Source organism: Mesoplodon densirostris, chromosome 4 (assembly GCF_025265405.1).
Source record: "Mesoplodon densirostris isolate mMesDen1 chromosome 4, mMesDen1 primary haplotype, whole genome shotgun sequence".
Classification (NCBI taxonomy): domain Eukaryota; kingdom Metazoa; phylum Chordata; class Mammalia; order Artiodactyla; family Ziphiidae; genus Mesoplodon; species Mesoplodon densirostris.
The window spans coordinates 180,877,670-180,889,590 of record NC_082664.1 but is presented as its reverse complement, the minus strand read 5'-3'; the positions used below and the strand labels follow the sequence as shown (position 1 = coordinate 180,889,590).

General features: G+C 40.4%; 1 protein-coding gene across 3 annotated transcripts in view; it reads left to right on the top strand.

The window, feature by feature from the left end:
* The first annotated feature begins 1,754 nt into the window (after window positions 1-1,754).
* Window positions 1,755-11,921, top strand: part of NSUN6 (NOP2/Sun RNA methyltransferase 6) — a 73,951-nt gene continuing 63,784 nt past the window's right edge. For 2 of the 3 annotated variants that reach the window (XM_060095504.1, XM_060095505.1), the window contains exons 1-3: window positions 1,755-2,220; window positions 4,635-4,790; window positions 9,278-9,357. In XM_060095504.1, coding sequence (XP_059951487.1) covers window positions 2,146-2,220; window positions 4,635-4,790; window positions 9,278-9,357 — 311 coding nt within the window. In that variant the 5' untranslated portion in view covers window positions 1,755-2,145. Of the gene's footprint in view, window positions 2,221-2,726; window positions 2,806-4,634; window positions 4,791-9,277; window positions 9,358-11,921 lie in introns of all 3 variants that reach the window. The other variant, XM_060095506.1, reaches the window with a different exon arrangement.

Below are 11,921 nucleotides of genomic sequence, written 5' to 3'. Positions count from 1 at the left end.
AGGGTTTTTATGTATTTTGGGGGGGGGGGTAAAAGGAAAGTTTTGGAGCATCACAAATTGAGATTAAGATTATATGATTATATCTAAGATTTTGTTTTGCTCTCCCCACATTGGGGGCCATACCACCCCATCGAGAACACAAAACCCCAATGACCCTTATATGGGGGTATTCTTATAGGGGTCTTCTTCTTCGTTTTTTTAAAGCTTACATTTTCTTTTTATTTATTTATTTAGGCCACACTGCACAGCATGCAGGATCTTAGTCCCCCCACCAGGGATTGAACCCAGGCCCCCAGCAGTGGAAGCGTGGAGTTATAGGTGTCTTCTTTTGCTTAGACAATATGTATTTAGTATGACAACTTCAGATCTGTAATATGGACCAACTTTAGAACACCAAGAGACCTCATCATCAACATAACTGTCACTTCAGTGATGTCTAGCCAAAGATTGTCTAAATGTCCTTAGCACTGTTCACAAGGGCTGAACTAGTGAACTAATGTCCAGCAAATACCAATATATGCTTTATCAGCACTTCCTTTCTCTGGTTTACAGAGCTGTCCATCCACTTATTCATCTACTTCAATATCTGAGCGCTTCTTACGTGGTAGGCACTGGGTCTGCAGCAGTGAGGTAAAGTCTCTACCTTCTCAGAGTTTACAGTCTAGTTCACCTTGTTCCTTCCTCTCCCTTTTCTCCTAGACATTGATTCCAAACATTATTGGTGCTGTGGTCACAATCTTGAGGTTGCAAAAATTCCTTTGGAAATGGCTGGACTGGACATTTTCCTGATCACTTTCAGATGATTTAGCCACAGAAGAATTCCATAAATTTACTGAAGAAATATGCCGTGGTGGAAAGAGTAGGTATTGGTTTTAGAAGCCAGGTGGCTATGGTCTTTATCCTGACGTTCTCACGCATTGTGAGTGTATCATACTTTTAAAAACACCTCCGTGTGAGATTTAAACAGAAAAAGACTTAAGAAAAAACTTCCTACAGTTCTGTGTTAATGACAACGGTGTGTTTCAAAAAACACTGTCTTGGAGACAGATTATTTCTAGTTTCCTATTTCAATCACAGGAAACTATGTGACTTTCATTAGATCCCTTCTCCCTTTGAATCTTTCCTCACCTGTAACACAAAGATTACGCCAAAGGTTTCCCGAGCTTTAAAGGAGAAATCAGCTCCGATACAGGGAACCTGTTAGTCTTATTCAACTAATTGTAAAAACTACCTGTGCGTTTTAAAGTTTTACCTGAGCATGTATGGATATTGCAAGACCATTAACCCAGCTTTTAAAAATGTGAATAATGTTGTTTATTCACAACCGAAGTCAGACCAGCAAGCCTAAGAGAGGGAAGGTAATTTCAGAAAATCAAAGGGTGGATAATAGGCCCAAATAAATTCTGGTTTCATTCCTTTCTTTGGAGGTCACCTAGCAGGTAACTGATTGACTCCTCACCTTATTCAGGCTAGCACGACTCAACCCTCCCCAATTGGCAACCAGCTCTGCCCGCCCAGCTCCGCCCGACAGCTGCATCTGTTTGCAAGTCCCGGAGGCAGCTCCGCCTCCATCCCCTTAAAGCGCCCGCCCAGGCCCGCTGCACGTGGATGCGCCGCGGGCGGAGCTGGGAAACTCCGGAGACGTGACGTAGAGGCAATCTGCGACTGCGGATTGGAGGGCAGGGGAAGGAGGGGTGGGCCGCATTGCAGGAAGTGACGCGTGACGGAAGCGGCTTTCTGCCGAGAAATTGGGGCTGAGGGACTGGAGGTTAGGCCGTGGTGATCACATCCTGGTTTCCACATCGCTGCCCAGTTCACGGCGGTTTCACTCCTCACGGTTTTGTTTTGTTTTGTTTTTCCCTCTGCAACGTGAGTGGCGTTGCCTCGCAGTGATTTCCGTGGGCGTCGCTAAAGAAGGACCTGGGAGGAGAGGAAGCCGCTGCAAACTGGCCAAGCTCCAGAAGGCGTGGAAGTTCCTCCGCGTTTCCCATTTTACCTCGGCGTGAGCAGCGCGCTCTTCCCGGGCATTGGTGGTCCCGGCACGTTGTGGGTGGTATTCATTGCCCAGACGCTCCGTGTAATTAGGAGAGAGGAAAACCACCGGTTTCCAGCATTTCTCGTGGAGGAGAACTAAGCGATAGGAAAATGTCTATTTTCCCTAAAATATCTTTGAGACTTGAGGTTGAAAACTATCTGAAAGCGGGCTTTATGAATAAGGAGGTAGGTCAGATAAACACGTTAGATGCTGTTTGCAAAAATTCAAATACTTACACGCTCTAGAGAAATAGAAAAATAATCTAAAATGCAATCAAATGTGTACAGCCGTTGTTTCTTAGTATTCGTCTTTCCGAATGTAAAATATGCTAATATTTTTCTGCAGGTATTTAATGAATGCTTTCCGAGCTAAGAGGCGTATGGGGTGTATGTTTTAACATTTAGGAATGGGAAAGGAGGGAGGGGGAAAAAGCGGTTGTGTGGCGGCAGGAATGCACTGAAAGGACTACAAGGGTGAGCAAGACAAGATCCCCGTCTCGGAGAATTTAAGTTCTGTAGAGAAGAAACGCCTGTACTCTTAGAGCGCCTGCCCTGGCACTCAGGTGGAAGGTTTACTATCGTTCAGTGAGTGCTTCTTAAATGCCACCAGTCGTGCTAGATGAACTGCAGACTTTTACATCTTAATCTGCGCAGTCTTTTTTTGGTAGAGATTTCCTCCCCATTTTTTATAGGTGAGAGAACTGAGGGTCCAAAGAGCGACGTTACTGAATCAAATTGACACCGCTGTCATGTAACTGCTGAAATGTGAAGGTAAAGAACTCAGGTCCAATGGGAAAAGGAATGGATTTGGGGCCCCAAGCCCCTGGTTTGCATCCCAGTGCTTTGAGTCAGTTACTTCACATCCCTTAACTTTTCTTTCCTTTTCTGTGAAATTTGAGGACGGTTAACAGTACTAACATGTCAAGGTTTTTGTTTTAACGTATTAATCGTAAGTGCAAGCACCTGGCATCGTTTTGGCGCCTAATAGGTTCTCCACAAATGTTCCTTCTGTGTGCTGCTGGCAGTGCCGAGCCCAGAAGTCCTCAGTGAATGTTGATTATCTTTGATTGCCAAGCCTGTGCTCTCTCCACCTTACCATCCTGCCTGTAGGCAATTTTGTATTTTCCAAATCTTTGGTTTTCTATTCGAAGTGAAGCCGCATAAGTGCTACTCGTTTTCAAAGATGTTGGTGAAGCCATGACTTCTAGGTTTGATTTCTGCATTTTATTTCCAGAGGTTATGTTAAGGGGCAAGACAGTACGGAAGGAGAAAATGCCTTCTTGATTTCAGAGAACTTATAGTATATGGAGCGTATTAAGAGAAATAGAGGCAGTCAGCAGTTTTTTTTCCCCAGCAGTTTTTAAAATGGTTAACATTGTTTTATAAAAAAAGATTAAAATGTCTGTCTTTGACACCACTTCTGCCTCAAACCCACTAACTCTATACGATTTTACAAAAAGAAAAACCATCCCTTTGTAAAAAGTATCAAAGGTAATGGAATATTCAGTTAAAAAAAAAAAACCTTGAGAGTACTAATATTTTTAGGCTAGTGGATTAGTAGGCTGGCAAGTGGTTTATGAAGATTCTGTGAGGCAGGGTGTAGTCAAAGATAACAAAAAATGGGGAAATGCGTGTCTCAAAAGCTTTAGTTAATTACAAGGAAACTTGGTCATTTGAGTCTTTATAACTTTATTTCTGACAGGTATCTTGCTACCTGTCTTTTTTTTGGACAATATCTATCTGTTACATTTAATAATACCATATTAAGAAGCTGATGTTATGGGGGCTCTTTGGGTGATGGTATCAGTGTTACTCTTCAAGTATTGGTGTTTTAAAACGTTACTAACCAATTTGCTCTGGGATACGAGGTTAGCTAGGAACTAATTCTACAGAAGTGATGTAACAGTTAATGTTTTTAGAAATAACTAGAATGAAATCCTGAATTTATATGAATAAATGTAGCAGATATGTTAAAAATGTTAATAATGCTTTGAAGTGAGGCAGTTTTTTAAAAATTATTTATTTTATTTTTGGCTGTGTTGGGTCTTTGTTGCTGCGTGCAGGCTTTCTCTAGTTGCCGCGAGCTGGGGCTGCTCTTTGCTGCGGTGCGCAGGCTTCTCATTGCGGTGGCTTCTCTCGTTGCGGAGCACGGGCTCTAGGCGCGCGGGCTTCCGTAGTTGTGGCTCACGGACTCAGTAGTTGTGGCACACGGGCTCTAGAGCGCAAGCTCAGTAGTTGTGGCGCACTGGCCTAGTTGCTCCGCGGCACGTGGGATCTTTACGGACCAGGGCTTGAACCCGTGTCCCCTGCATTGGCAGGCAGATTCTTAGCCACTGCACCACCAGGGAAGCCCGAGGCAGCGTTTTCTAAGCCCTTTTTGTCTGCTGTTTAACTAGGTGTTTATTAGCATAACCCTGTGAAATATCGCAATTCCCTTAGTATTATTAACACATAAACAATGCAGAGAAGTGAAATGGAACCGAATAATTGCCGAATGGTGTTTCATTAGTTGGAACAAATGTATAGACATATATCCTGCTTAATGTTTTTAATTTGTATAATGAAACTGAACCATTAACTTGTTCTGTTCTTCTTTTCAGGTTGTATCTGCTTTAGGTAAAGAAGAAGCAGAAAGGAAGTTTGAAACTCTGTTACAGAAGTTGTCCCACCCTCCATCATTCACTACTGTCAGAGTAAACACGCATCTAGCCTCAGTACAACATGTGAAAAGTCTGTTATTTGATGAGCTTCAGAAGGTTCGTGCACATTTTTGTCATTATGTACAGAGTTAGATTTCTACAGTCTGTGTCATGTCACTCCTCACTAATATGTGAACGATATACTATTACAAGTTTACACATAAGGAAATTGAGGATCACGAATGTTGTTCAAGGTTACGTAGTGAGTGCTCATGCTAGAACTTGAACCTAGTACTTCTGATTCTGAATTAATTTAGTGACTGGATAGGTCACTCGACCCCTCTGGGCCTCCATTGCTTCGTCACTAAAATACATAAGCGGTCCATTCTAACCCTAAAAGTCTGTGATATTGTAATAAGCAGCATATAATGACCATGAGGTCAGATGACATAGCCAAGGTGAGCCCAGAGGTAAGGAGGTGCCTACTGATTACCTGTAGGATTATATTTTTTATTTTAATATAATTTAATTAAATATAATAAAAGGAGGAAAATAACGTAAAGATACATTTTAAAGATAAAACAACACAAATTTTTTTTTGTTCAACCAATAAAATAGTTTTGGCATAATACTCATTTTCTGTAAGTGAAAACAGTATTATAAAGTGGCTTTTTTTTTGTGTGTGTGGTACGCGGGCCTCTCACTGTTGTGGCCTCTCCCATTGTGGAGCACAGGCTCTGGACGCGCAGGCTCAGCGGCCATGGCTCACAGGTCCAGCCGCTCCACAGCATGTGGGATCTTCCCGGACCGGGGCATGAACCTGTGTCCCCTGCATCGGCAGGCAGACTCTCAAACACTGCGCCACCAGCGAAGCCCTATAAAATGGCATTTTTAAAGTTCCAAGCAGAAAAATAATATTGGAATTTTCTTGTTTATATTGTCTTCTTTGCTTTCAAAAGCTGTACATTTTATAAGTGAAATAAGTCAGATAGTGAAAGACAAAAACTGGATGATATCACTTATGTGTGGAATCTAAAAAATACAACTAAGTAGTGAATATAACAAAAAAGAAGCAGATTCACAGATATAGAGAACAAACAAGTGGTTACCAGTGGCGGTGGGGGGAGGGTCAGTATAGGGGTGGGAGTGGGAGGGACAAACTGTTGGGTGTAGGACAGGCTCACGGATGTGTTGTACAACATGGGAAATACAGCCAATATTTTGTAGTAACTGTAAATGAAAGGTAACCTTTGAAAACTGTATTAAGTCTTTTAAACCAGAAAGAAAACCCCAAAGCTGTGCATTTTGTGTTTCATACACTGTGCACTGAAACTTGCCTCCAAAGAAATGTAAGATGGAGGAAAACAGGTGCTTGGAGGGGGTACTTCGAGTTGTATTTTGTAGTTATTAAATCTCTTTTAACAAATAACCATGATGGGTGTCAGCAGACCTATTTCTACGTAATAACTGCCTAAATGAAAAGGAAGAGGTAAGCATGCTTAAAAGACTTGCATTTGTATATCACAGGCTGTGTTATCAGTTTACTCTGGATATAACTTACAGAAAATTTCAGAGAATTTTCACTGGTATTGATTCTTTTTTAAAAATATTATTGATGTATAGTTGATTTACAAGGTTGTGTTAATTTCTGCTGTACAGCAAAGTGACTCAGTTATGCATGTAAATATTCTTTTTCATATTCTTTTCCATTATAGTTTATTACAGGATATTGAATGTAGTTCCCTGTGCTGTACAAATAGGACCTTGTTGTTTGATTCATTTATTTTTTGTCTTTAATCTCATTACATTTATGGAATGTTTATCATACTCTCTTTAAGAACAGTTCTATGAACTTCCAGTAGTGAGGAGGTGACCAGGTTATAAGAAGAACCAGCTACGATTTCTGGCTGTATGAGAGCAAAACTCAGTATAATAATTTTAAATAAGACTTGGAGAAAGGTTAATCTGATTTTTAATAAGAGTGGTAATTTTATTGAGAGTAATGGCACTAGGCATAAAATATAAGCAGTTCCTCAAAGCAACTAAGATTATTATTTTTATGTAGTCATGCATGTAGGTTTTCAGTATGAAGGAAACTGTTCTGAGGCCCGTTAGGTGTCCATAACTCAGGCAGATCCAGATTGTTTTCTTTTCTAGCAAATTATTCCTAGAGCTTAGATAATCTAGGATCCCACTCTGATGGGAATAAAAGATCTCAGGGGTTGTATCTAAGAGCAGGCAGATGAAATCACTCCGGGCTTTTGAGTCCCTTTCCTTGAAGGTTAAGATAAGACTGAGGAGATTGGGTCATGGGCACTAGATAAGTATCTGGTGGTTTGAGCAGTGCCTGTTTGCAGCAGGAAAGGAGATTCGCAGGAGGTTTTAGATTGTACATCTCCTTTATTTTGCCATGTCCCAAGCTCGTGTGTGTCCTAAAGACATATCCTGAACGGTATACGGGTGGGTACTTTGTCTCCAAATATCTATGTGTCCCATATTGAAATTTAATCATTTAAAATTTCATTTGACTGGTGAAGGGTGTGGAGAAACTGGAACCTTTATACGTTGCAGGTGGGAAAGTCAAGTGGTTTGGCTTCTTTGGAAAACAGTTTGGTGGTCTCTTAAAAAGTTAAACATAAATTTACTGTACAACCCAGCAGTTCCACTCCTAGGTGTCTACCCAAGAGACATGAAAACATACGTCCATGCAAAGGCTTGGGCATGAACATTAATAGCAGCATTGTTGGTAATAACCAAAAGGGAGAAGCTATCCAAATGTCCATCGACTGGTGAATAGAAAAACAAAACGTGGTATGTTCACACAGGGGAACAGTACAGCAATGAAAGTGGTGAACTGATACATGCTACCACTTGGGTGAACCTCAAAATCACTAGAGTGAGTGAAAGAAGCCACACACAAGACAGTCTGCATTGTATGATCCTGTTTATATGAGATGTCTCGAAAAGGCAGATATCTAGAGAAAGAAAGTAGGTTAGTGGTTGCCTGGGGTTGGAGCTGGGAACAGGGATTGGCTGCAGATGAGCATGAGGAATCATCGTGTTGATGGACAGGATCTAAAATTGGATTCTAGTGACGGTCACACAATTCTGTAAATTTACTAAAAATCACTGAATTGTGCATTTAAAATGGGTACATTTTACGGTATGTAAATTAACCTCACTAAGGCTGTTTTAAAAAGGGCATGAGGTGGAAACAGAAAGACAAGCAGGTGATACGCTTGGTTTAAAAAAAAGTGTGGTGTTTTATGGAAGTTACAGATGTGTGGTTTTATAAAAGTTTTATTTCTGTGTCATTTTAATATCTGATAAAAAAGGAGAGGAGGAAAACCTTGGCCTGAGGAGGATTGATCTCTATGTAGACTATTTCTATAGTATAAAGAAACAGTACTTCCAAAGCAAAACAAAAACAAATGGCAAAATTCATTCTCTTCTCCTTGGAAGGATCCATAGTCCGGATGCTGTAAGTTATCAAACAATGAGAGAACACGAGGGAGAGAGGGAAAAAAAAAGGGGAGAGAGGTTTGTTTGAATGAGTTTGCCCTTAAGATTTCTTACTATTCTGTTGGATATAGTTAGTTCACAGTAGCCTTTGCCTGGAAGAAGCGGAAGGCAGAAGAGCTGTTGACTTGGTAGAAATAGAGTTAGATTTCTAAAATCTGAGGAATTTTTTTTCTCTTTCCATATCAACTTAGCAATAGGTTGATTTTGGAAGTTTTCTGTAGGTAGTGTATGGATATTACAAGGCAATGCAAGTATCTATTATGGTCACTGCTCTTTGGTGTATTATGTGAAAATGAATGAGTTGATAATCCCTAGCCTACATGGCAGAGACTTGTTCTCCAGTATTTGCGTGTTGCCCTCTGATAGGGTACCCAGTCCTTGCTGTCCAGTCCACTCTTCCGCCTGCAACTGTGGTGTGCTGGTACATACTGCACAACCCACTTTCTGGAAAAATAATGCTGGTGTGTGGTGTTTGCTGAGTTTTGTGGTGTAAATGCTCCCACTCTGGTCGATTTCAAGCTACCAGCATGACCATGGAGTTGGGAAGAGCTGCACAGAGTTGGCTCCCATGAGACTGGGAGTTGGCCCCAGCACCTATGCCACTGGCCCTGCACTTATTTCCAGTCTGAAGGCCAAGTATGGTAGAGGATACTGAAAATCCTGAGCCTTTGCCAGGAAGCATCATCCAACCGACATGGCATCCAGTGTTGATAATACATAATAAATAGCATTTAATAATCTCAGTCTTTAATGTTCTATTCATGCAATTCTATATTGGATACGTGTTTTCAGAGTAAGTCACGTAAGGTCAACATGGTTCATGTTTACAAAGTCAAAAACAGTAAGCAAAATTGAGCCTTTTACTTGTAAAGAAGTCAAGATACTTGAGAATCAAATTATAGAGAAAACATTGTTGTTTTGAAGTCTTTGATTTTTTATAGTATCCTGTGGAATAAAGTGAAAATACCCTAAATCAAGTTCATTACCGTGCTCTGCTAGGTAATGCCACTGAAAAGCTCTGTAATTTGAAATTTAACCAATATATTGATTGCTTTGTAATCCTATGTGTTTATTTTTAACAGCAGTTTAATGGATTAAGTTTTCCTATTCTTCAACATCCAGACCTTCAGGATGTCTTACTTATTCCTGTTATTGGACCTAGGTTTGTAACTCTTTCATTTTCAAATTGTATTCTTCTAAATAAAAATGTCACAGGTTCTTTTTTACTGTTTAGTGACAGTACTAAGTTTCTCCATTATTAGCCATTTTATTTAGGTAGGAATTCACAAAGTTGATAAATGCTGACTCTATAGTCTTTCATGGAAAATATTACAAAAGAACACTAGGAATGGGCCCAGATACCTTGAGAGTAATGCATTGTAGTTGCATTTAGTGCAGTGATTGATTTTTTTTCTGTGTTATATCATGTTTTCTTTTTAAACATCTTTATTGGAGTATAATTGCTTTACAATGTTGTGTTAGTTTCTGCTGTGCAGTGATTGATTTTTTTCCATTCTGTAAGAAAATTACTTTTACGTTTACTTGTATATCTTGATTCCACTGCTCAATTAAAACTTTTCTGAGCTACAACAAAAATACAAAGCAACGTTTCCTACTTTAATAATTGATATGTTTGTAAAATTTTATTAATTCACAGTTATGTTTAATTACTGTGTTTGTTCTCTGAGTAGAACAGATACTATGTGTTTGGAAGGGATGTGTTTAAAAATTGAAAAAATAGGCTTTCATATTATAATGGGAGTTGTATTGAAAATCCCTAATTGTGATAAAAAAATTTTTAATACCCCTAAGACTTATAATAAACATAAAAATGCTCATTTTGTTAAAGCTTTAAAGTAATTTAGTGGTCAATAGTAGAGCAGTGGTTTTTGGTTTATCCACACAGTGGAACATTATATGGCCTTTATTATTTTTTTTATATGGCCTTTAATGTGGGAGAATTATATGTACAAATAAAAGGTGATGTTCTCGATAAATTATAAATTTATTTTTTTGGGGGGGCTGCATTGAGTCTTCTTTGTTGGGTCTTAGTTGCTGCACGCGGCTTTCCCTAGTTGCGGCGAGCGGGGGCTACTCTTCGTTTTGGGCACGGGCTTCTCATTGCGGTGGCTTCCCTTGTTGCAGAGCTTGGGCTCTAGGCGTGCAGGCTTCAGTAGTTGTGGCTCGCGGGCTCTAGAGCACAGGCTCAATAGTTGTGGCACACGGGCTTAGTTGCTCCGCGGCATGTGGGATCTTCCCGGACCAGGGCTCAAACCCATGTCCCCTGCATTGGCAGGCGGATTCTTAACCACTGAGCCACCAGGGAAGTCCCTCGATAAATTAAATACCAAAAGCATGTTGCTCTGTGTAGGAATGTAAGAAATCACATTTCTTTTGCAATTAAAAAACACACACAACTACAGATTTATAAATATTTATTTATATATGGGAAAAAGTCTGGAGGGTATAACATACCCAACGGTTGACAGGGATTAACTCTGAGGAAGTTGGATTAGGAGAAACTGGGTAAGAGGAGATTTTCACTTGTAACATTTCTGTCTTATTTATTTATTTATTTTTACCATAAGCACATATTACTTCTGCAATTAAAAAAATTGATTTTGTAAACTCCCTTTTTTTTTTTTTTTGGCTGTGTTGGGTCTTAGTTGCGGCACGCGGGATCTTCGTTGAGGCTTGCGGGATCTTTCGTTGCAGCGCGGGGGCTTCTCTGTAGTTGTGGTGTGTGGGCTTTGTAGTTTGCAGCACGCAGGCTCTCCTGTGGCATGTGGGATCTTAGTTCCCCAACCAGGGATTGAAACTGCGTCCCCTGCGTTGGAAGGTGGATTCTTTACCACTGGACCACCAGGCAAGTCCCGATTTTGTAAACTCCTTCTTCTAGCTCTTTGTTAAGGGGGAATTTGCATTAGTGAAATGCAGAGATCTTAATTAAGTGTACTATTTGCTGAGTTTTGGTAAATTCATACAACTGGTAGTCAAGACTCACCCCCATCAAGATATACACCATTTCCATCACCCATAAATTCTCTGCATTCTTCCCCCCTACCAGGAAACCACTGTTCTGATTTCTTTCATCTCCTAGTTTTAAACCAATTAGTTACTACAGTTGATCACAGTCACAGGTCTTTTGAGACCTGTGATTCATTTCAGAATGTACTGTGGACTCCACAGTTTTCCATAATCCTATATAACACTACACTATTTTATTCTTTTTACTGGCTATGTAATAATCCTTTCATCTGTTCTTTGTAGTGAGCTAAACTACTCATTAAAACATTAGTGGGGACTTCCCTGGTGGCACAGTGGTTAAGAATCCGCCTGCCAATGCAGGGGACATGGGTTTGAGACCTGGTCTGGGAAGATCCCACATGCCGCAGAGCAGCTAAGCCCGTGCGCCACAACTACTGAAGCCCATGCCCCTAGATCCCACGTGCCACAACAAGAGAAGCCCGAGCACTGCAACAAAGAGTAGATCCCGTTCACTCCAACTAAAGAAAGCCCGCGCGCAGCAACGAAGACCAAAAACGCAGCCGAAAGTGAATAAAAAGTTTAAAAAAAGTTAAAGCATTAGTGAACTATAAAACACAAATGGTGAGTTACTACAGGAAAGCACTAAGAAATCTTTGAGGATTGTGGATTCATATACCTACCTTTCATTTCTAAAAGGAGCAGTTCGGCTCTTTTTTGTCTTTTAAACTCATCATCGCT